Raw genomic sequence first — 22,851 nt, 5'->3', positions numbered from 1 at the left:
TCCACAGGTGACTCCGTTGAGAATCTCAGGTTTAAGAAAACTCTCTTCTCTAAACCACACTTCAACTAATTTATTTTACGTAAATAAATAATAGAGCCAGATTTGGGGTTGGGGGAGGGAGGTAGAAGAGACTTTCTTCATTAGGCCTCTAAGAGATTTAAATCCTAAATAGGAAACAGGCACTTCATTTTCAGTCTGACTGGAAAAAAATAATTTCTACCATTACAACTATCCTTCATATCATCCCAGCCACATCCATGTTTATTAGCTGTTTAAAATTTTTTTCTGTATTTTATGATATTTTGAAATCTTAAAAATCTTGCTGGCAAGGAGACTGCCTCTCCCAGGGCTAATTTCTCAACCATCCCTTTTATCTAACTCTTACCAAGCCAGTATTTCTCCTGCCCTAAATCATGCATGGCCAGGTACCAAGCAACTAGAGACCACCCAAAGGCAAAGCCTGATGGAATTATTTAAATTATCCAATCCTAAAATGTTTACTCCGCCCTGACTTGCTATTCCTGAGGAACCCCATAAAGGCTCTGGCCTAGACTTTCTCCTTGTTCCTACCTTTTCCTTCTAACCAAAAGGTGATGCCTCCCTTGTGGCTCTGAATGTGGTGGCATGCCTCCTTTTCTTGAGAAATTTAAGTAAGAAATGGTTTCAGGCCAGGCGCGGTGGCTAACGCCAGTAATCCCAGCCCTTTGGGAGGTCCAGGCAGGAAGATCACCTGAGGTCAGAAGTTCGAGACCAGCCTGCCCAACATGGTGAAACCCCATCTCTACTAAAAATACAAAAAATTATGCTGGGTGCGGTGGCTCACGCCTGTAATCCCAGCACTCTGGGAGGCCAAGGCGGGCAAATCACCAGGTCAGGAGATCAAGACCGTCCTGGCTAACACAGTGAAACCCTGTCTCTACTAAAAATACAAAAAATTAGCCGGGCATGGTGGCGGGCACCTGTAGTCCCAGCTACTCGGGAGGCTGAGCCAGGAGAATGGCGTGAACCCGGGAGGCGGAGCTTGCAGTGAGCTGAGATCCGGCCACTGCACTCCAGCCTGGGCGACAGAGCAAGACTCTGTCTCAAAAAAAAAAAAAAAAAAAAAAAAAAATTAGCCAGGTGCGGTTATGGGCGCCTGTAATCCCAGCTAAATGGGAGGCTGAAGCAGGAGAATCGTTCCAGGGAGGTGGAGGTTGCACACACCACTGCGCTCCAGCCTGGGCAACAAGAGCCAAACTCCATTGAGAAGCAAGGGAAGCAAGGGAAGGAAGGGAGGAAGGAATTATTTCAACAGCACTGGCTTCTCCACGTTGTCACTCAGTCTCCTCTATAAAGTCCCAAGACACCCTGCCCTACCCATGCCTCTGGGCTGCTTATCATTCTTATTCTGTCTACTTTATCCAACTGGAAGCCATATTACAAACAAACTTAGATTTCCAAGCCAAAGAGCAAGTAAACACCTCCTACATCCTTCATCAAGGAAAACCTCTTGGAAGGTTTTGTGTGTGTTTTTGTTTGTTTGTTTGTTTTTGTTTTTGTTTTTTGAGACGGAGTCTCGCTCTGTCGCCCAGGCTGGAGTGCAGTGGCCGGATCTCAGCTCACTGCAAGCTCCGCCTCCTGGGTTTACGCCATTCTCCTGCCTCAGCCTCCTGAGTAGCTGGGACTACAGGCGCCCGCCACCGCGCCCGGCTAATTTTTTGTATTTTTAGTAGAGACGGGGTTTCACCGTGGTCTCGATCTCCTGACCTTGTGATCCGCCAGCCTCGGCCTCCCAAAGTGCTGGGATTACAGGCGTGAGCCACCGCACCCGGCCGGTTTTGTGTTTTTTTGTTTGTTTGTTTGTTTTTGTTTTTTGTTTTGAGACGGAGTCTCGCTCTGTCGCCCAGGCTGGAGTGCAGTGGTGCGATCTCGGCTCACTGCAAGCTCCGCCTCCTGGGTTCACGGCATTCTCCTGCCTCAGCCTCCCGAGAAGCTGGGACTACAGGCGCCCGCCACCTCGCTCGGCTAGTTTTTTGTATTTTTTAGTAGAGGCAGGGTTTCACTGTGTTAACCAGGATGGTCTCGATCTCCTGACCTCGTGATCCGCCCGTCTCGGCCTCCCAAAGTGCTGGGATTACAGGCTTGAGCCACCGCGCCCGGCCACTTGGAAGGTTTTGAAGCTCAACATTCAGAATTAAATGTAGTCTTACCCAGTAATTCCACTCCTAGAACACAAAAACTTGTGCTAAGAACACCAATGTTCATAGTAGCATTATTTCTAACAGCCAAAAAGTAAAACATCCATATGCCCATCACCTGATAAACGGATAAACAAAACATGGTCTATCCATACACGTGATTATGTAGCCATGAAAAGGCATGAAGTACTGATTCATGCTACCTGGATGAACCTTGAAAACATGCTTAATAAAAGCCCAGCAGAGAAGGCCAAGTATCACATCATTCCATTTACATAAAACGTACTGAATAGGCAAAACCACGGAGACAGAAAGCCGATTAGTGATTGCCAGGAGATGGGGTCGAGGGAATTGGGGAGTGACTACTAATGGGTATGGCAGGTTCCATTTGGGGTTTTACAACATTCTGGAATTAGCGATGATGGCTGCAAATCCTGTGAATGTACTGAAAACCACTGAAAGTATACTTCAAGTGTGAATTTTATGATATTTGTATCTTTTAAAAAACATATTGTTTGCCCTGCAAACTGATTCCTTTACACTTCTCCTGTGTTATTTCAGTGACTGGAAGCACACTACTCAGATGCTAAGGTCAGAAACCGGCAAATCGTTAACAATTGGGTCATGACTATGCTCGATATTTCTCCATGCTTTTCGCTCCACTTCCTAATTCGGGCCGCCCCCACTTTTCATCTAGATTATGTAATAGCCTCCTAATGGATGTCCTGGCCTCATCTGTTCTCACTGTAATTAGGCCTTTAAAAACACAATCTTACGCCGGGAGTGGCGGCTCACACCTGTAATCTCAGCGCTTTGGGAAGCCCAGGCGGGAGGATCTCTTGAGGCCAGGGTTCGAGACCAGCCTGGGCAACATAGTGAGACCTCCCGTCTCTATTTTAAAAAAAAAAAAAAAAAAGCCAGGAGCGGTGGCTCACGCCTGTAATCCCAACACTTTGGGAGGCCAAGGCGGGCGGATCACCTGAGGTCAGGAGTTGGAGACAAGCCTGGGCAACACGGTGAAAGCCAGTCTCTACTAAAAACACCGCCTATAATCCCAGCTACTTGGGAAGGTAAGGCACAAGAATCGCTCGAATCCGGGAGACAGAGGTTGCAGTGAGCCGAGATAGCACCACTGCACCCCAGACTGGGCAACAAGAGCAAAACTCTTGTCTCAAAAAATAACAAACAAACAACAAAAAAAAAACCTTCAATGGCTCCCGACGACCCCAAGTTGAAGCTCAAAGCCTTAATACGATGTGTAAAGTCCCTCAAATGCCAAGCCGTGGCAAACCTCTGCCACCTTTCCCTCAGGCGCTAGCTGGCTTCACCCTAGCCCTGCTCGGGCATCCCCTCCAGGCCGCTGCAGCCCGGTATAATCCCCTCTTCACGTAGCTAACCCTCCCCGACCTCCAGGCCTCGACTCTCAAGCCACCCCACCTGAGAGGAAGATTCCCGGGCCCCCAGGCCAGATTCGGTGCCTCTCCCGGTTCCCCTCACCCGGTCCACTCTCCGCTCCACAGGCAGGTATGCCCACAGGGGGCCGCCATTGTATCCGCGAACATTTCCTGAGCGAGCTGGGGAGGAACCAGACTTTATCTCAATGCTGCCACAGTGCCCTAAACTTGCCCTAACTCTTTATCAAAACTAATAGACTCCATCTGCGGCAAGCGCCGCTTCCGCCTCGCCCCGCCTCCTTCCGACCGGAAGCGCTGGCCGCCGCGCGCCGCGCCCGGAGCCGCAGAGGAAGACGGGAAGTGAGGCTGCCGCACCACCGCGCGCGCCCGCTCTGCGCCTGCGCGCAGGCAATTCTCCGCGGGGGCGCGGGCGGCGCATGCGCAGGCGCGTGAGTCTCCGTTAAGAAGGTGCCGCGGCGCCGCCGGAGGTAGGAGGAGCCGGGCTGTGGGGTTGGGAGTCTGCACCCGGGAGGTGGAGGTCCTGTCACCTCGAGCCGTTCTCGCTCTTCTTAGGGAGAAGAGCCTTTCTCTCCCGTCTCCCTCGCTGACTCCGTGGCCTCTGCAGGCCCGCAGCCCCGACGGAGAGGCAGGAGCTGCGCTCGGGTGGAGAGGGGCCGGGGCCCGCCTGGAGGGAGGAGGGTGGCTGATCTATATCCCCACGGCGGTCTCGGTCTGGGCCAGTCCGGGGATCGGGGTTCTCCGTCTGACTTTAGAGCCGTTAGAGTCTTTGGCAGCCCTTTTCCCAGGCAGGGAATCCCTCAGCCCCTTTCCGTAGGTCGCCGGGTTGGGGGAAGCGGGAGGGTCCGCCCCTCACCGATCCATTCATTCATCCCGCTCCTGCTGTGAGCCGTGCGCTGCGGTAGGTAAGAAGCTAGGAGGCACAAGTCCCCTTCCCTCTGGAAACCTGTAGGCTTGCAGGATCCGTTATGTCATTCAGTAAATATTGATTGGGCACCTACAGGAGGAGATAGACTGTTGCGAGGTTCATATCTACAGAGATGCAGAGATCAACACAGTTGTGGAGGGTGGCATTTGTTCCAGCCGCTCCCCACATCCAACACGATAAAATTCACTTTGCCTAGCCTGACCTTCCAGGCCCTTGTGAGCCGATCCCTGCCTCTCCCCGCAGCCTTTTCTCCTACACCTTTCTATCTACTCCCATTATACCAAACTCTTTGCAATTCATGAATTCAACAAGTAGTTGTCGAGCACTTACTTCAAGTCAGGCACTGGATCAGCCAAAGAGGATGCAAAGTAAAATAGATGGATCTCTACCCTCCTGAAGTGTTGAGCATAATGGGGGACAGATAATAAGCCGATGAATAAAGATACAAGAGCGGATAGTTTGGAACGACGCTTCCTGGGTTTGATCCTAGCCCTGCCACTTTGAAAGCTATTCCTGAACTAGCTTTGAGCCAGTTCCTTATTCTGCTTGCGCGTTTCCTTGCTGTAAAGAGAGGATGACAGGAGATTCCACCATATAGGTTTCTTGTAAGGATTAAATGAGTTTGACTTGAAAAACAATTGGAACAGAGCTTGGCACACAGTAAGCATTCAATAGATATTATCTGTTTCATATGATTATAACCTATGACAGATGCCATTGTGAAAACGGTGGACAATGATAGGGATGCGGATGGAGAGGGTCCATAAAGGATTAGAGGATACTTCTCTGAGGGGAAAACACAGAAGAGAATGAGCCAGCCATACAAAGTAGATTCTAGGTAGGAGTATTTTCAGCTCTGGAAAACAAAATGATTAATCAGATTCTTTGGACAGTGGAGATTGCATTATTGTATTTGAAAGGAATAAGTTTTTGCCATTGGGTCATTCAGTTTTCATTTTTGAACCACACTAAGCATGCGCCAAAGTAAAGAGCCATGCCCACAAGGCCCAACCTTTGTATAGAGGCGACATTCCAGTCATCCAGGTTTGGAGAGCCTTGCTGGGTTGAGAAGATAAGGAAAAGTGACCTTTTGTCTCCTGAGTGTTCATGAGAATATAGTTTCTCTTCCTGTCTCTTATGTTCCAGTATTTACAGAAACAGCCTCTTTAACAGCCAGGGGTCTTAAATCAGTGTAGGAGATAGTTTTCCGAGATTTGGGGATCATCCTGTTTCTATGGTGACTGCCTTTCATGGGGTTTGCTCCCTAAATTTCAGTTAAGAAAACACTCTCCCAAGATACACACATGTTAATTCCTGTGGAAGAACATGCTTTGACAGGTTTCTGGATCCTTCTGTCGTGATGTCTGATAGGACGATTAGACCATGTTAACCAGGCTGGACTGAGTATTTGACAGTATTGTTACTCTGAAGACTTTTCCCTCACCCCACATGCCCTTGTCCCTCCCTGGAAGAACTGACATAAAATGACAATGTCCGATTACACTTACATGCTTTTGGTTTTCCACAGATGTGAAATTAAGTGAACCATATATGTTTCATCATCGTGGAGATCTTGGAGAATTATCTGAGCACCAGGTTCATATGTATTCAATCTAGAGGCATCTATTGGACAACAAAACACTCTTTTTCAATTGTGGACTTTATTTATTTATTATTATTATTTTTTGAGACAGAGTTTTGCTCTCATTGCCCAGGTTGGAGTGCAGTGGCACGATCTCCACTCATTGCAATCTCCGTCTCCCAGGTTCAAGGGATTCTCTTGCCTCTGCCTCCCGAGTAGCTGGGATTACAGGCGTCTGCCAGCACACCTGGCCAATTTTTTGTATTTTCAGTTGAAACGAGGTTTCACCATATTGGCCAGGCTGGTCTTGAACTTCTGACCTCAGATGATCCACCCCCATTGTCCTCCAAAAGTGCTGGGATTACAAGCGTGAGCCACCGCACCCGGCCCAGTTGTGGACTTCAACAGAGGGAAGCTTTAAACATGTTTAACCACCGGCCCAATTTGAACAAAGATACTTCAGTCATTATAGAGAGGAAAACAGTACTTTTTGTTCAATTGTGCAAACTCTCCAAGTATCTATTTGAGAAGTAGAGAGGAACCCTAATGAAACTGTGAGTGTGAATGAGGCTCAGCTAGGCTTCTACTTGGGTTCACTTTCTCATCTGTCTGCATGTCCCGGGATTGACCCTCGCTCCTCTGAAGACCAGCCTGAAAGCCTTAAAACTGGTCAGTGATGGATGAGTCTGATGACGACTTTAAAGAACTCTGCGCTAGCTTTTTCCAAAGGGTGAAAAAACATGGAATCAAGGAAGTGTCAGGAGAAAGGAAGACACAAAACGCCTCCTCAAACGGCACTCAGGTAAGACGCAAATTGAAAAGGACCAAACAAACTGCTACCAAGACCAAAACCCTTCAAGGCCCTGCAGAGAAGAAACCTCCATCTGGCAGCCAGGCCCCTAGGACTAAAAAGCAAGGGGTAACCAAATGGCAAGCAAGTGAACCGGCCCTCTCTGTGAATGGGGAGGCGGGTGTGCTCGCCTCTGCTCCAGATCAGCCTGTGCTCTGGGAGACAGCACAAAACACCCAGACGGGTAACCGGCAAGAACCATCGCCAAACCTTTCCAAAGAGGAAACCACAGGTAATTTGTACTCTTTTAAACCGGGGGCTGGAAAACTTTATGGAAAGAGCCAGATTGTAAATATTTTGGCTTTGTAGGCCATACAGACTCTGTCGCAACTCTGCTGTCATAGTGAGAAAGCAGGCGTGGACAATATGTAAATGAACAGGCATGGCCATATGCCAGTAAAACTTTATTTACAAAAATAGGCAGCCAGCCACATGACCATAGTTTGCTAACTCTTGGTTTATTTTTAATTTTTTTTTTTTTTTTTTTTTGAGACAGAGTCTTGCTCTGTCGCCCAGGCTGGGGTGCAGTGGCCGGATCTCAGCTCACTGCAAGCTCTGCCTCCCGGGTTTAGACCATTCTCCTGCCTCAGCCTCCCGAGTAGCTGGGACTACAGGCGCCCGCCACCTCGCCCGGCTAGTTTTTTGTATTTTTTAGTAGAGACGGGGTTTCACCGTGTTAGCCAGGATGGTCTCGATCTCCTGACCTCGTGATCCGCCCGTCTCGGCCTCCCAAAGTGCTGGGATTACAGGCTTGAGCCACCGCGCCCGGCCTTTTTTAAATTTTTACATTAAAAAAAAAAAAAATTTAGAGCTGGAGGTCTCACTATGTTGCCCAGGCTGGTCTTGAACTCCTGGGCTAAAGCAATCCTCATGCCTCAGCCTCTCAAAGTGCTGGGATTACAGGCGTGAGCCACTGCGCCCGGTTGACTCCTGGTTTAAACAACAGTCAAGAAAAATATAACCCCTGTGTGAATTGCTCACATGGTTATGTTTGGAGTCCTCTGCTCTTTGAGAATTTCCTATGAAATTCTGTTATGTGGTTGACATGAGTTACACAAACAACACAATAATGTTGCTTCTCTTGTTTTCTTGAATTTATTCCAAACTGGGTAAGTTGGACGGGGTCAGCCAATTTGGAAAGGCTGCTGAGAGGGCCGCATGAGGGCGCTGTGTGGGCTCAAGTCCCAGGAGATTCTTCAGGTTTTTTGTTTCTCTCTCAGAAGACCTTTTAATCTTTTCCTTTGTTATTTTTACTGATTTATTTCCTTACTTAGTTTTTAGAGACAGGATCTTGGTCTGTCACCCAGGCTGGAGTGCAGTGGCGCTATCATAGCTCACTGCAGCCTTGACCTCCCAGGTTCAAGCAGTCCTCCCTGCCTCAGCCTCCCGAGTAGCTGGGACCACAGGCACCCGCCACCGCACCTGGATAATTTTTTAACAGTTTGTTTACAGCAGTTTTCTTGCCCTGTTGCCCTTGATATACTGAGCCATATGCTTAGTACACATTCTTCATGCAAAACTGAAAACCAGCCTTGCATGTATAATACACCATGGGCTCTCTGAGCTCCTGAGTTCTGTTTCTCAATTTTCCTTGCCCTGACTTCCTGATCTTAATAACCTCTCGGTAGAGTGGTTAGAGTGGTGGTAGAGTCTCAGGCCGCAGAGACTGCTGGAAGGCGTCAACAGTGTTGCCTCACCAACTTTACTGGTCTCTCGTGCTCTTTTCCAGTCAGATGAAATCTATGCGTGGTTCCCCCAAAACACGTATCCATGCGCACACCTGCAGAACTGGCATACAACTTCATGGGGTTCCTGGATCCCCACTGAAGATCTGTGGATCCCAAGTTAAAGAAGAACTGATCTAGGACATAAACCTTTGTCGTTAATATTTCTTTAATAATAGCTTTATTGGGGTATAATTGACATTCCATAAAATTCACCCTTTAAAAGGGTATGGCTCAGTGGTTTTTAGTATATTCACAGAGTTGTCCAACTCCACCACTACCTAACTTGAGAACAGTTTTATCCTAAAACTAAACCCCGTGCTCATTAGCAGTCACATCCCATTCCCCTCCTGTCATTGATATTTATGTCTGTATTGCCATAAACAAAGAGGTTACCAATAAGCATCCAGTCCTCTTCACGTTTGTGAGTCAAACCTAAACTAGTTGATAAAGGACGCCTGAAACTTGCGTCTAACCTGTATCTGGTGGAAAAGTCTTTTATTTCTCCAGCTACAACAGATGGTTGTGAATATTTCCCTCCTTGCCAGAGAATGCGCCTAACAGCAACTCTCAGCCTCCTCCTTCCTGTTTGACAACAGCAGTGCCAAGTCCCTCCAAACCCCGCACAGCACAATTGGTCCTACAGCGAATGCAGCAGTTCAAGAGAGCAGACCCCGAGCGTTTGAGACATGCTTCAGAAGAGTGCTCCCTCGAGGCTGCACAGGAAGAAAACGTCCCAAAGGATCCTCAAGAGGAGATGATGGCGAGGAATGGTATGATGGGTGTGTTTCTGTCTTCCACACAGAGATAGTTTATGAACATAACTGAGGAAGGGAGGCAGGAAGGAATCAGCATTTGTTGGGTTTCTTCTGTGGATAGGCTCTCTGCTTGATGTTTTACCTTTGCCACTTCACTGGATCTAGCCAGAGATTGAAGAGTCTCTGGGGTCATTTCCCACCTAGCTTCCTTGATAAGGTACCTCTTCCTTTTTTTTTTTTTTTTTTTTTTTTTCTGAGACAGAGCCTTGCTCTGTCACCCAGGCTGGAGTGTAGTGGCATGATCTCGGCTCACTGCAACCTCCGCCTCCGAGGTTCAAGCAATTATCTTGCCCCAGCCACTGGATTTACAGGCATGCGCCACCACACCTGGCCAATTTTTGTATTTTTAGTAGAGACAGGGTTTCGCCAAGTTGGCCAGGCTGGTCTTGAACTCCTGACAAGTGATCTGCCTACCTCAGCCCCCCAAATTGTTAGAAGTACAGGTGTGAACCATTGCGCCTGGCCCTCTTCCTTTTTTTTTTTTTTTTATTTGAGATGGACTCTCGCTCTGTTGCCCAGGCTGGAGTGCAGTGGTACGATCTCAGCTCACCTCCCAGGCGCAAGCTCCGCCTCCCAGGTCCAAGCCATTCTCCTGCCTCAGCCTCAAGGTAGCTGGGACTACAGGCGCATTCCACCACGCCTAGCTAATTTTTGTGTTTTTAGTAGAGATGGGGTTTCACCATGCTGGCCGGCCAGGCTGTTCTCGAACGCCTAACCTTGTGATCTGCCCGCCTCAGCCTTCCAAAGTGCTGGGATTACAGATGCGAGCCACTGTGCCTAGCCAAATATACATATTTTTCTTCCATATTATCTGAAAGTAAGTTATAGACATCAGGATCCTTCACCCCTAGATTCTGCTGCATAACTACAATACCATTATCACGCTTAATTCCATCATAGTGCCTGGCATCCAGTTCAAATTCAAATTTCCCCAGTTGTCTCAAGGTTATTTTTTATAGCTGGTTTCTTTTTTTTCGGGACAAGGATTCAGTAAGTTCACATGCTGCATATTGCTGTAGCTCAGCAGTCTCCTAAGGTCTAGATTCTAGAATAGTCCCTTTGTTTTCTTTTGTTTTCCATGACATTGACTTTTTTTTTTTTTTTTTTTTGACAGAGCCTTGGCTGGAGTGTAGTGGCGCGATCTCGGCCCACTGCAACCTCGGCCTCCCGGGTTCAAGCTATTCTCGTGCCTCGGCCTCCTGAGTAGCTGGGATTACAGGCACCCACCACCACACGCGGCTAATTTTTTTGTATTTTTAGTAGAAACGGGGTTTCGCCATGTTGCCCAGGCTGGTCTTGAACTCCTGAGCTCAGGCGATCTGCCCTCCTCAGCCTCCAAAAGTGCTAGGATTAGAGGTGTGAACCATTGCACCCAGCCCCATGACAAAAACTGAGTTTTTGAAGAGGCTAGGCTAATTGTATTATAAGATTTCCCACTCTCTGGATTTGTTTATTTCTTTATGGGATCCTTTAACTCCTTCCTCTAACCCTTGGGTTGCCCCGGGTTGCCCCACTCTGAGTGGATTAGAGGCTCATTGGCTCCAGGTGACAGCGTGTGGAGACAGTGCCCCATAGCTGCTGTGCACTTGGTGTAGCACCAGCTCCATAAGCATAATAATGCCAGGTGCTTCTGTTCTCCATCCCTGAAACAATATGGATTCTCATTTCTGATGAAAATTTACAAAGGGAAAAGAAATAGGAAGAAACTATTATTGGCGGACCTAGAGCTAATAAGTATGCAGGCTCTTGGCATTGCATTGCAGATTTCACTTCAGTAACACCGATGAGTCTCAGGCCGCCCCAGGGTCCACAGCAGGCAGTGATTTGATGTCCTGCCGAGGCATCAGTCCTGGATGCACATGTGAGGTATAGAGGAGGCACCCAGCTGGTGTGAGCTCCGCCCCTGCCCAGCATTTGACTCAGTTCTCTCTGTATCTTCACATCACACCCAGCAAGCTCTCAGAAAGAGATAAACCATTTCTTTGTTAAGAAACCAAACCAGGCTGGATGTGGTGGTTCACACCTGTAATCCCAGCACTTTGGGAAGCCAAGGCAGGCAAATCACCTGAGGTCAGGAATTCAGGACCACCCTGGCCAATATGGTAAAACCCCGTCTCTACTAAAAATTAGCCAGGTGTGGTGGTGTGCACCTGTAATCCCAGCTACTGAGGAGACTGAGGCAGGAGAATCACTGGGACGTGGGAAGCGGAGGTTGCAGTGAGCTGAGATCGCATCGATGCACTCCAGCTTGGGGACAGAGTGTAAGACTGTCTCAGGAAAAAAAAAAAAAAGAAGACGACCAAACAAAACAGGGCACCAAAATGAAGGTGTGCTGTTTTGCTGGCCTCAGTGGCAGGCACTGGTAGGCCACAGCCATCAAAAACTTGGGGGTTTATGAGGCGTTCAGGGCGTATCCCTTGTGAGTGACAGGGGTCTGCTCCAGCAATACCAGATGGGCCACCCTGGGAGCCATCTCAAGACCAGAATCAGTCCATTCTTGCGTCTGATGCTAAGTAAGAGATGCTGCTTTTTAACCGCCAAGGGCATTTCACTCTGCCCTGGTTTTATCACGGGCAGTAAAAGGTCAGCAGGAAAGGTTGAGCTTCGAAGAGAACATCTAGCTTTGTTGGAATATGAGCCTTGTGAACCTGCAATGCCCAAGGTAGCTGACTTCAGCAGAAGTGGGGAAGTGTAGGTCCTTGCTACTCAGAGTGGTCCTGCGGTGCCAGCATCGCCAAGCCTGGGGGCTGCTAGGAAGGCGGAGAGTCTCAGGCTGCACCTGGACCCCCTGAACTTGAATCCGAGTGTCGACAAGCTTCCCAGGCAATGCATATGCATGTTAAAGTTGGAGATGGCTGTTGCAGAAGTGCTGACTAGTGCCCAGTCTCACTGGACAGTGCCTGAGTCACCGGTCTACAGAGTGGAGCTGGGTTCTGGTTTATTTGTGCTCCCCCTGCTCCCCATGGTCTGCAAGAGCCGACAGAGCAGAGGTCTGAGGGTGAGCTTGTCTTTGGAGTTGATCCTCACGGATCTTTGGTGCTTCTCCACAGTGTTTGGGCTTGGGCCCCCTGCCCCAGAGAGCGACGCTGCGGTGGCCTTGACCCTGCAGCAGGAGTTTGCACGGGTAGGAGCATCGGCACATGATGATAGCCTGGAGGAAAAAGGGTTGTTCTTCTGCCAGATTTGTCAAAAGAACCTGTCAGCCATGAACGTGACCCGAAGGGAACAGCATGTAAACAGGTGGGGGCAGCGTGGGCCATCACCTCTCCCGTGTACGTGACCAGAATCCCCGGGCACCCCAGGGCTGGAGTGGGGATCTCCACACCTTACTGTGAAAATAGCACCTCAGCTTTGTTGTCAACCTACCCCTTTTTAAAAAATAACTTTGTTGAGATATAATTCACAGAACATATAGTTCACCCATTTATTCACACAGTTGTGCAACTGTCACCACAATCACTTTGGATTATTTTCATCACCGCCAAAAGAATCTCCACACCCATTAGCAGCCACTCCCTATTGCCCCTCTCTCCCCTGACAACCACTAATCAACTTTCTGTCTGGATGGATTTGCCGATTCTGAAATTGCACAGTTGTCCTTTTGTGTCTGCCTTCTTTGACTGAATATGTTGTTTTTGAGGTTCATCCATGTTGTAGCATGGGACAGGCTTCATTCCTTTTTGTGGCTGAGTAGTATCTCATTGTATGGATAGACTGTGTTTTTTTCCCATTCTTAGATGAGGAATATGACCGTGGTTTATCCTTTCATCCATTGACTGACATTTGGAGCATTTCTACTCTTTGGGATTGTGGATAGAGCTGCCGTGAACATGGGTTTCATGTATTTGTTTGGGTACCTGCTTTCAGTTCTTGGGGGTCTATACTTAGGAGTGGAATTTCTAAGTTATCATGTAACTGCATTTAATCTTTCCTTGCTTTATTTAGCCAGCTTTGCTAACAGATACCTAAGTGTAGTGTCTAGGGGCTGACTGCCAGGAGACGGAGTCAGGCTGTGTGGAGGGATTAGCTTTGGGGAACTTGCTTTGACCACAGCACATCCATGATGACCTAGACCCACATGTGCTCCAATCCACATTCCCGGGGAGGGTGGTTCTCCTGTATTAACTGTCTTCCTTCAGGTGCCTGGATGAAGCTGAAAAGGCACTAAGACCTTCCGTGCCTCAGATCCCTGAGTGCCCGATTTGTGGGAAACCATTTCTGACCTTAAAGAACAGAGCCAGCCACTTGAAGCAGTGTGCTGTGAAGATGGAGGTTGGCCCCCAGCTCCTGCTGCAGGCCGTCCGGCTGCAGACAGCACAGCCTGAGGGGAGCAGCAGCCTGCCAGTGTCCAGGTGAGTCAACGAAAAGGAAGAAAACCAAGCCAAATATTGCTGTGTGCACTCAGGGCTTTTTCTATTTAAAAAAGCTTTTTATGGGCCAGGCGCAGTAGCTCACACCTATAATCGCAGCACTTTGGGGGAGGTCAAGGTGGGCAGATCACCTGAGGTCAGGAGTTCGAGACCAGCCTGTCCAACATGGTAAAATCCTGTCTCTACTAAAAATACAAAAATTAGCTGGGCGTGGTGGTGCATGCCTGTAATCCCAGCTACTTGGGAGGCTGAGGCAGGAGACTCACTTGAACCCAGAAGGTAGAGGTTGCAGTGAGCCAAGATCACACCACTGCACTTCAGCCTGGACAAGAGTGAGACTCCGTCTACAAAAAAAAGAAGCTTTATGGTGGAGGAAAAAAGAGCCCTCTTTCATTCTGGAAATGAAACACTTAGGGTGGAAATCAGGCACAGTCTAGAAGGGAGTGAGGAGGGGACAGAGTCTGCATTCTGGAAGGCTCTGGACCTGCCCCTTTATGTGGGTGCAGAAACGATCATCGCACTATTTTCCTCAAGGTCCTTCCTGAGTTTCCAATCCCATGATCCCGCAGTCGGTACCCTCTAGTGTAGGGGTCCCCAACCCCCTGGCCTCGGACCAGTACCGATCTGTGGCCTGTCAGGAACCTGGCCACACAGCAAGAGGTGAACAGCGGGCAGGCAAGTTTTACCGCCTGAGCTTCGCCTCCCGTCAGATCAGTGCTGGCGTTAGACTCGTAGGAACACAAACCCTATTGTGAGCCGCGCATGCATGGAATCTTGGTTGAGCTCTCCTTATGAGACTCTAAAGCCTGATGATCTGAGGTGAAACACTTTGATGCTGAAACCATTTCCCCGATTCGTGTCCCATGGAAAAACTGTCTTCCATGAAACCAGTTCCTGGTACCAGAAAGGTTGGGGACTGCTGCTCTACCACATCTAAGAATTTGCTAGTCACTTTACTCCATCCATTTCATTGCTGTATGGCATGGTTTCCACCTCAGCGCAGTCCAGTGTTCACACTGTTAACATAAGATTATTCAGCACAGTTCAAAGAGTTGGTGATTGGCCAGGCACGGTAGCTTACACCTGTAATCTGAATACTTTGGAGGCCAGGGCAGAAGGATCACTTGAGCCCAGGAGTTCAAGACCAGCCTGGGCAACATAGCAAGACCCATCACTACAAAAAATTAAAAAATTAGCTGGCTGGTGCTGCACACCTGTAGTCCCAGCTACTTGGGAGGCTGAGGCGGAAGGATCGCTTGAGTCTGGGAGGTCAAGGTTGCAATGAGCTGTGATTGCACCACTGCACTCCAGCCTGGGCGACAGGGCAAGAACCTGTCTTCGTAAAACAAAAACAACAACAAAGTTGGTGAAACAGAAGATTTTTAGAGGCCCTGCTCACAGCCAGGACACAAGTCCTCAGCATGCAAACCACAGCCACACAAGTGCCAGAGGGCTGGCCCTGCTCTACCCTGTCCTGCTGCTGAGGACGCTAGAGCTGACACCAGGTTCATAGTGAACAAAGGCAGCTTGGACCTTTGACTCCTCCATCTTTGAGACCGCTGTCAAGAGCAAAGGGAACGCCAAAGGCGATGACTCTGTCCCGCCCACTGCTTTGCACACAGGTCATGGGCAGCCGAGCTGAGTTGGGGGTGAGATGGCAGAGGGCAGAAGGGATTCTCTTGGCGGGGGAGCCCATCTGTATTTAGCACCTCCACACCAGCATGGTAGGGGTGCAAGCCTTGAGGCCTTAGAATAGAGGTCTTCTTTCTTGTCAGGACCACACCAAAAGCACCTGCTCAGATAAAGTATGTCTGCTTTTTAGAATATTTCCAAGTACTGAAACTAGATGTATGTGGATCCATTTAGAAGGTTGTTAGAGTAGAAAACTACAGGAGCTGGATGCCCTTATGGGGTCTTTGAACCCCTCCCTCCCCCAAGGCCAAGCCTGTGGTCCTCAGAACGCATGCCACGGCCAGAGTACCTCATACTCTTTCCCCACAGTCCAAACCTGGCCTGCTGGGGAGCGAGGAGGGGACAGAGTCTGCATTCCCCTCACAGAGGCAGGGTCCTGGGCTGCCCAGGCGGCTCCTTTCCCACTGGGAGGCTGTGATTATCCAGGTTCCTAGGAAGGTGAATTTGAGCCATCCCTGGCCCCGTGGAGAGCACGGGCTTTTGCAAAAGCCAGAGGCATGACTGCAGTGCAGGGAAGGTGGGCCCGGTTTGTGCTAAGTTCCTTTGTCGCCTCTGCCCTCCTCCTGCCCAGCTTGTTGGGAGTCACCCAGGCAGCCTAGGTTCTCTCCAGCTGAAAACTCCTGTTCATTTCCTCCCAACCAAATGCGCTGCTGCCCACTGAAAGTGCAGAGTCCCGTGGCGGCTGGTGTCATGTCGACCACTGGCAGCCTAAGCTGGGAAGCCCTTCCTTCTGGCCATGGGCAGAGGCACTGCCCTGAAGCCCCTGCAGGAGGGAAGGGATCCTTTTCTGCCGGTGTGGCCAGGACCATGTAAGGAGCATCGGAAGTATTGATGGGTGAAGGTGGTGGGAGTCCAGGGAGCCTGCTTAGAGCCGTCGACTGTTGACTCCATTGGACGGGCTTGGCCACATGAGGATGTGCAGGTACCACAGATGGCTCTGGACATCTGCCATGAGCCTGCTGGACAGCAGCACGTGAAGGAACCCAGACCCTCCCATGCCTGGGCCATGTTGAACTTTTGGCCTGTGATTGAATGAGTTCACACAAGGCAATAGAAGTGGGGGATGCGTCTGCCTGGCAGGTCCACATCCGTCACTTTTCTCTCAGGCCCAGCCCTCTCCAGGCCAGTGTGACCAACCTGAGAAGCGTGCACTCCTCTAGCCCCAGTAACTTTTCTTTTTGGCTGTCTTCTCGCTTCAGTGATCACGGTGGAGGTCTGAAACGGAGAGGACCCGCCAGCAAGAAGGAGCCACGGAAGAGGCGGAAGGTGGACGAGGCACCGTCCGAGGACCTGCTGGTGGCCATGGCTCTGTCCCGGTCGGAGATGGAGCCGTGTGCGGCTGTGCCAGCGCTCAGGCTGGAAAGTGCCTTTTCTGAGAGGATAAAACCAGAAGCAGGTTTGTGTGGCCAGAACAGTGGCCCTGGGAGAGACCACCGGCGGGTCGCGGGGGAGTGGGCTGACTCCACCGTTGATGGTGTCGCTTTTGTTTCTCTCTAGAGAAGAAAAGTCGCAAGAAGAAACCCCCAGTGTCTCCCCCATTGTTGTTAGTCCAGGACTCTGAAACCACAGGCCGACAGATAGAGGACCGTGTGGCCCTGCTCCTGTCTGAGGAAGTGGAATTGTCTAGCACGCCACCACTTCCTGCCAGCAGGATTTTAAAGGAAGGGTGGGAAAGAGCAGGCCAGTGTCCTCCTCCACCTGAATGCAAGCAGAGCTTTCTGTGGGAGGGCAGTGCCCTGACTGGGGCCTGGGCCACGGAGGCCTTCTACACGGCCAGGCTGGTCCCTCCCCTCGTGCCCCAGCGGCCTGCCCAGGTGAGTCCCTCCCCTCAGGCACATGGGATAGGCTTTTGCGGGAGGCCGGCGGTCCCAGAACTGCAACACTGGGTATCCACAGCCAGGTGATGGAAAGTCCAGGAAGAAAAGGCAGAGGCGGGAGGAGGCCAGAGGGGCGCTCGGTGGCTGCAGCTTTCTTCTCTGTCCAGCAACTAAACGGTACTCTGGGTTGGATCAGGGGGGACCCTTGGTTTCCACCAGAGTGTGTTCCTGGAGTTTGTTGAAAATGCAGAGTCCCGGCTGGGCGCGGTGGCTCACGCCTGTAATCCCAACACTTTGGGAGGCTGAGGTGGATGGATCCAGAGGTCAGGAGTTTGAGACTAGGCTGGCTAATATGGTGAAACCCCTTCTCTACTAAGAATACAAAAATTAGCCGGGCATGGTGGCACACACCTGTAATCCCAGTTACTTGGGAGACTGAGGCAGAAGAATCACTTGAACCTGGGAGTCAGAGGTTGCAGTGAGCCGAGATCGTGCCATTGCACTCTAGCCTGGGCAACAAGAGAGACTCTGTCTTAAAAAAAAAAAAAGGGCCGGGCGTGGTGGCTCAAGCCTGTAATCCTAGCACTTTGGGAGGCCGAGACGGGCGGATCACGAGGTCAGGAGATCGAGACCAGTCTGGCTAACATGGTGAAACCCCGTCTCTACGGGGTTTTTTGTATCTAAAAAATACAAAAAAAAATTAGCCGGGCGAGGTGGCGGGTGCCTATAGTCCCAGCTACTCGGGAGGCTGAGGCAGGAGAATGGTGTAAACTCGGGAGGCGGAGCTTGCAGTGAGCTGAGATCCGGCCACTGCACTCCAGCCTGGGCAACAGAGCAAGACTCCGTCTCCAAAAAAAAAAAAAAAAAAAGCAAGAGTCCCAGGCAGCTGGCAAAATGCCTCAGACGGAGCCCGGGAACCTGCATTTGAAACACATGCTCCAGACAGTCCTGCAGCAAGTGTCCTCCTGCCATGGACTTCAGGAGGGTGGCAGGCCTGGGCCCCCCTGGCCTGACAAGCCTTTGTGCAAACAGATGCCAAGGCCTGGGCTTGGCTGTGACAGAGGAGGAGCATGTTGACATGAGTGCTGGGGAAAAACGTCCCAGGACTGCCCCGGGCTGTGGCTGGAGCTCCGTCCCCACAGCCCGCGTCCTGCTCTGTAGTTTTAGGTCCAGCCATGCATACCACATGTGACGGCTTCTGCAGTGTGTGCGTCAGTGACAGCGACCACACGGTCACTCTGCTTACTGGCTTCTTTCAGGGCCTCATGCAGGAGCCTGTGCTGCCGCTGGTGCCACCTGAGCACTCAGAGCGAAGGTCACCCGCTCTCCACGGCACCCCCCCTGCAGGCTGTGGCTCCAGGGGACCGTCGCCTTCGGCCAGCCAGAGGGAGCAGCAGGCCCTGCAGGACCTCGTGGACCTGGCGAGGGAGGGACTGAGCGCCAGCCCGTGGCCCAGCAGTGGGGGCCTGGCTGGCTCGGAAGGGGCCGCAGGTGAGATGCTGGGTGGGACTCTAGGGCCAGCCCTGCCCTCCTGGGCCTCCCTTCCCCGCGGCTGAGGCTGCTCTTGTGCCGCTGTGGCAGCAGCTCTGACCTGGTGGGAGAACACACAGCCTCTGGGCGCTTTCATTTTTTCTCAAAGGTGAATGTGGCGTTGACAACTCTGTCATGACTTTCCTTCCACTTTAACCAAAGACAGAACTGTCTGCCCACAGCGAGTGAATCCTCTGGGTGAACTGTTTTGCTATTCTCTTACCTCCCTGGTGGGGTGCGGATCACAAGGTCAGGAGATCAAGACCATCCTGGCTAACAGTGAAACAGAGCGTGCGGGTTTGCTTTGCATGAAGGCATCCTCGGGAAGCAAGCGCCTCTCAAGGCACCGCAGGGGCCGGCTCAGCCCGTGGTCAACGCTGTCTTCTTGGTGGTGGATGTGGCTGGGCTGTGATGTTCCTTTAACCTGTGAATCCTCTGCTCAGGGTTGGACGTGGTGCCCGGCGGCCTTCCTCTGACTGGGTTTGTGGTGCCATCGCAGGACAAGCACCCAGAAAGGGGCGGCCGCACCTCGGTAAGGACTGGCTCTGTCCCACGCTCTGTGGTCCTGGCCACTCCCGCTTGCCACGTGTGTGATGGGGTTGGCTCACCGCTGGCCTCTGGCCCCCAACGCAAGTGCAGGGGCCTCTCAAGAAGGTCTCTGCTTTCCAGAAGGCTGCCACATCCTGACATCCGTGAGCAGAGCCACGGACCCATAGCCGCCCCGGCGCCCGCTAGGGGCTCTGCCACAAGGCTTCTGCCTTTTCTGTCTGTGACTCCGTGGGGCACCTTGGGGCTGAGGCCCCAGAGCCTGCTCTGTCCCGGGTCCCAGGAGTGTAGAGGGACCACAGTTTCTCAGCACGGCTGCCCCATCCAGGCACTCTCTGCTCGTTCCTCAGTAGCTGCGAGCTCACTGAGGGCTTGCTGTCCCTCCCCTCTGTGCAGGTCCGGGCTGGGCTCCAGAGCACAGCTGAGCAGACTGGCCCGGCCTCCCTGTCAGTGTGCTGTGTGGGGAGGACCCAGGGTGGGAGCTGGCTTTTCTCTAGAGTGGACCTCCTCCCATTTGCATGTCAGTGTCAACCAAGCACTTCATGCCAAGGCCAGCCTAGGGACATCATCACATACTGGACCCGGCTGTCCTCTTGGCCAGGTCCCCGAGCTGCTTGGACTCAGGGTGCTTGTCCGTCACAGGGGACGGGTGCACCTCCTCAAAGCCTAGGTATCCCACAGCCTGGCCCACACAGTGCAGGAGCTGCCAGCGCTGTGAATTCACATCTAGCCCCATGTCTGGCCTCTCCACGGGCGCCAGGGAACCCACTGGCAAGAGCCAGAGGAACAAGCTAGTGCTTTGCTCTTCTGTGCTGCTCAGGGCCTTAGGGTCACTCGGAGGTTGAGCCCATCGTGGGAACCATTTTGGAGAGGAAAGGAGAACGCAGGTCCTGGCTCCTGGCCCACCCTAACGCCACCTCCATGCGGGGAGATTCCCACTGCCCCAGCAGAAGAACAGAGGTGGGGAGGTGACGGCTCTTCCTCTCCTCCCGCTTCAGCTCTCCCTTGGGCTGCTGGTTGCTGACTTTGGTGCCATGGTCAATAACCCACACCTGAGTGATGTCCAGTTCCAGACAGACAGCGGGGAGGTGCTTTACGCCCACAAGTTCGTGCTTTATGCCCGATGCCCGCTCCTCATCCAGTATGTAAGTACGCAGGCCGCCGTGTGCCCTCCTTTCCTCTCTCTCCCTCTCTAATCCTGCCTTTCTCCAACCAGGCCTCCCCATGTCTCAGATGCCCTTTCTACCACCCCCATCTCCCTCACTTCCTGCCCCATAATGTTCTCACCTCCTCCCTCCCACCCATCCCTTTCTCTAACACACGGAGAAGAGATACAGACCCACGCTTGAGGTTAGGAGTGGGTGTGAGGGGTGGCCTTAGAACTGGGAAACATCAGTGTTTTGTTCTGTTGAATGAAAATCCATTGTTTGGCCGGGCGCGGTGGCTCACGCCTGTAATCCCAGCCCTTTGGGAGGCCGAGGCATGCGGATCACAAGGTCAGGAGATCAAGACCATCCTGGCTAACACAGTGAAACCTGTCTCTACTAAAAATACAAAAAAATTAGCCGGGTGTGGTGGTGGGCATCTGTAGTCCCAGCTACTCGGGAGGCTGAGGCAGGAGAATGGCATCAACCTGGGAGGCGGAGCTTGCAGTGAGCTGAGATCACGCCACTGCACTCCAGCCCAGGCAACAGAGTCAAAAACAAAAAAACAAAAAAGAAAATCTATTGTTTCCCAGAATTGTTTTCTCTTTCCTCTATTTGCATAATTACAAAAGCTCATAATTGATCTCTTCAGGGATGAGTTGCTGATGAACCTTCTGCTTTCTGACTGAAAGCATTTGACTTGAGTGTGGGCAGGAACTCAGGGAGCTATTCTCAGTCTCTGTCAAAGTTCTGGAGCCCAGTTGTGTCTATCAGGAGGACTCTAACTGGGTCCTAGAATATCTAGTCCCAATACGATTTGACAAAAGAGGAGTGTTAGGCCTCACCTGTAAAATTATTGGCCAAAAATCTGCATAAACAGTGCCTAATGCTTTTCCTGGGGCATGGAGCTGCTTATAAGACTAGGGACTGGGCACGGCAGCTCATGCCTGAAATCCCTGTACTTTGGGAGACTAAGGTGGGAGGATCCCTTGGGGCCAGGAGTTCAAGACCAGCTTGAACAACATAGTGAGAGCCCATCTCTACAAAAAAATTTAAAAATTAGCCTAGGTGCTGGGCGCAGTGGCTCACGCCAGTAATCTCATCACTTTGGGAGGCCGAGGAGGGTGGATCACCTGAGGTCAGGAGTTTGAGACCAGCCTGGCCGACATAGCAAAACCTCGTCTCTTACTGAAACTACAAAAAATTAGCCGGGCATGGTGCTGGGCACCTGCAATCCCAGCTACTTGGGAGGCTGATGCAGGAGAATCGCTTGAACCCAGGAGGTGGAAGTTGCAGTGAGCTGAGAGCTCGCCACTGCACTCTAGCCTGGGCAACAGAGAGATAGTCCAACTCAAAATAAATAAATAAATAAAATAATTACAATTAAAAATTAGCCTAGGAGTTCAAGGCTGCAGTAAGCCATGATCACACCACTGCACTCCAGCCTGGGTGGCACGGGGAGACACTGTCTCTAAAGAGAAAAATAAAAAGACTAGTGACTTGCAGGACACCCCAGAGCGTCTCCTTTGCTCCAAGTTACAAGTGTCTGGTCAGTAAACCCTCTGTGTTGCATTTCACCTTCAGGTGAACAACGAAGGCTTCTCCGCTGTAGAGGACGGGATTCTGACCCAGCGTGTCCTGCTGGGTGACGTGAGCACTGAGGCCGCCTGCGCATTCCTGCACTACCTCTACACCGCGGACACTGGCCTTCCTCCTGGCCTGAGCTCTGAGCTGAGTTCCCTGGCCCACAGGTCTGGATTGCTCCCCAGCCTTTGAAATTAACTGACGAGGACTGGCAGGTTGACAGCTCTGGGGAGGCTTGTGCTGCTGCAGAGGGCTCGGGGCTTCGGGGCTGAGGCCGAGAGAACTAACAGTCCTGTGTATACCTTTTAATCCCAAGTTCATGACCAGCGATGACCCTGTAGAACAGGGCGTGTTAGGTGAAAGTCAGGCCAGAACTGACACTTGCAGGGGTGCCAAGCACTGGATCAGGAAGACTCTATTGAGTCCCATGGTTTTTAACCCCCTAGGTGTGACAGAGAATGGCCCTTGGCTACAGTGCCCCCCAAACACTGCTGCTCAGTGATCATTCCACTGCTAGACCTGAACAATGGCAGTCCTCTCCAGAGTCCCATAAAACGGGCATGGAGAGAATGCTTAGGCTGCATCCCAGATGCTGCAGCTCCCCTGGCTTGCCCAGCCAGCATCTTAAGAGAGAGGCAGCAGCTCAGAGGGACAAGTGTGCCTCTGCACAGGGCCT

At 51.3% G+C, this 22,851-nt stretch overlaps 2 protein-coding genes across 37 annotated transcripts in view; one reads left to right on the top strand and one right to left on the bottom strand.

The window, feature by feature from the left end:
- The window catches only part of DNASE1 (deoxyribonuclease 1), a 38,194-nt gene extending 34,334 nt beyond the window's left edge, over positions 1-3,860 (bottom strand). For 18 of the 34 annotated variants that reach the window (XR_012429666.1, XR_012429667.1, XR_012429669.1 and 15 more), the window contains exon 1: positions 3,675-3,860. The gene's annotated coding sequence lies outside the window, so the exon portion shown is untranslated. Of the gene's footprint in view, positions 1-3,614 lie in introns of all 34 variants that reach the window. The other 16 variants (XR_012429668.1, XR_012429665.1, XM_015442473.4 and 13 more) reach the window with 2 other exon arrangements.
- Positions 3,861-4,012: 152 nt separating this feature from the next.
- The window catches only part of SLX4 (SLX4 structure-specific endonuclease subunit), a 29,732-nt gene continuing 10,893 nt past the window's right edge, over positions 4,013-22,851 (top strand). For all 3 annotated transcript variants that reach the window (XR_012429656.1, XM_045381488.2, XM_005591090.4), the window contains exons 1-11: positions 4,013-4,059; positions 6,046-7,181; positions 9,222-9,446; positions 12,542-12,731; positions 13,631-13,843; positions 16,753-16,949; positions 17,051-17,367; positions 18,630-18,861; positions 19,344-19,432; positions 20,445-20,591; positions 22,176-22,342. Coding sequence is in view for 2 of the 3 variants with exons in the window: in XM_045381488.2 (XP_045237423.2) it covers positions 6,776-7,181; positions 9,222-9,446; positions 12,542-12,731; positions 13,631-13,843; positions 16,753-16,949; positions 17,051-17,367; positions 18,630-18,861; positions 19,344-19,432; positions 20,445-20,591; positions 22,176-22,342 (2,183 nt within the window). In the remaining variant the exon portion in view is untranslated. The remainder of the gene's footprint in view (positions 4,060-6,045; positions 7,182-9,221; positions 9,447-12,541; positions 12,732-13,630; positions 13,844-16,752; positions 16,950-17,050; positions 17,368-18,629; positions 18,862-19,343; positions 19,433-20,444; positions 20,592-22,175; positions 22,343-22,851) is intronic.

This window comes from Macaca fascicularis, chromosome 20, assembly GCF_037993035.2.
Source record: "Macaca fascicularis isolate 582-1 chromosome 20, T2T-MFA8v1.1".
NCBI classification, from domain to species: Eukaryota; Metazoa; Chordata; class Mammalia; order Primates; family Cercopithecidae; genus Macaca; species Macaca fascicularis.
This window is presented reverse-complemented; position numbering and strand designations above follow the sequence as displayed.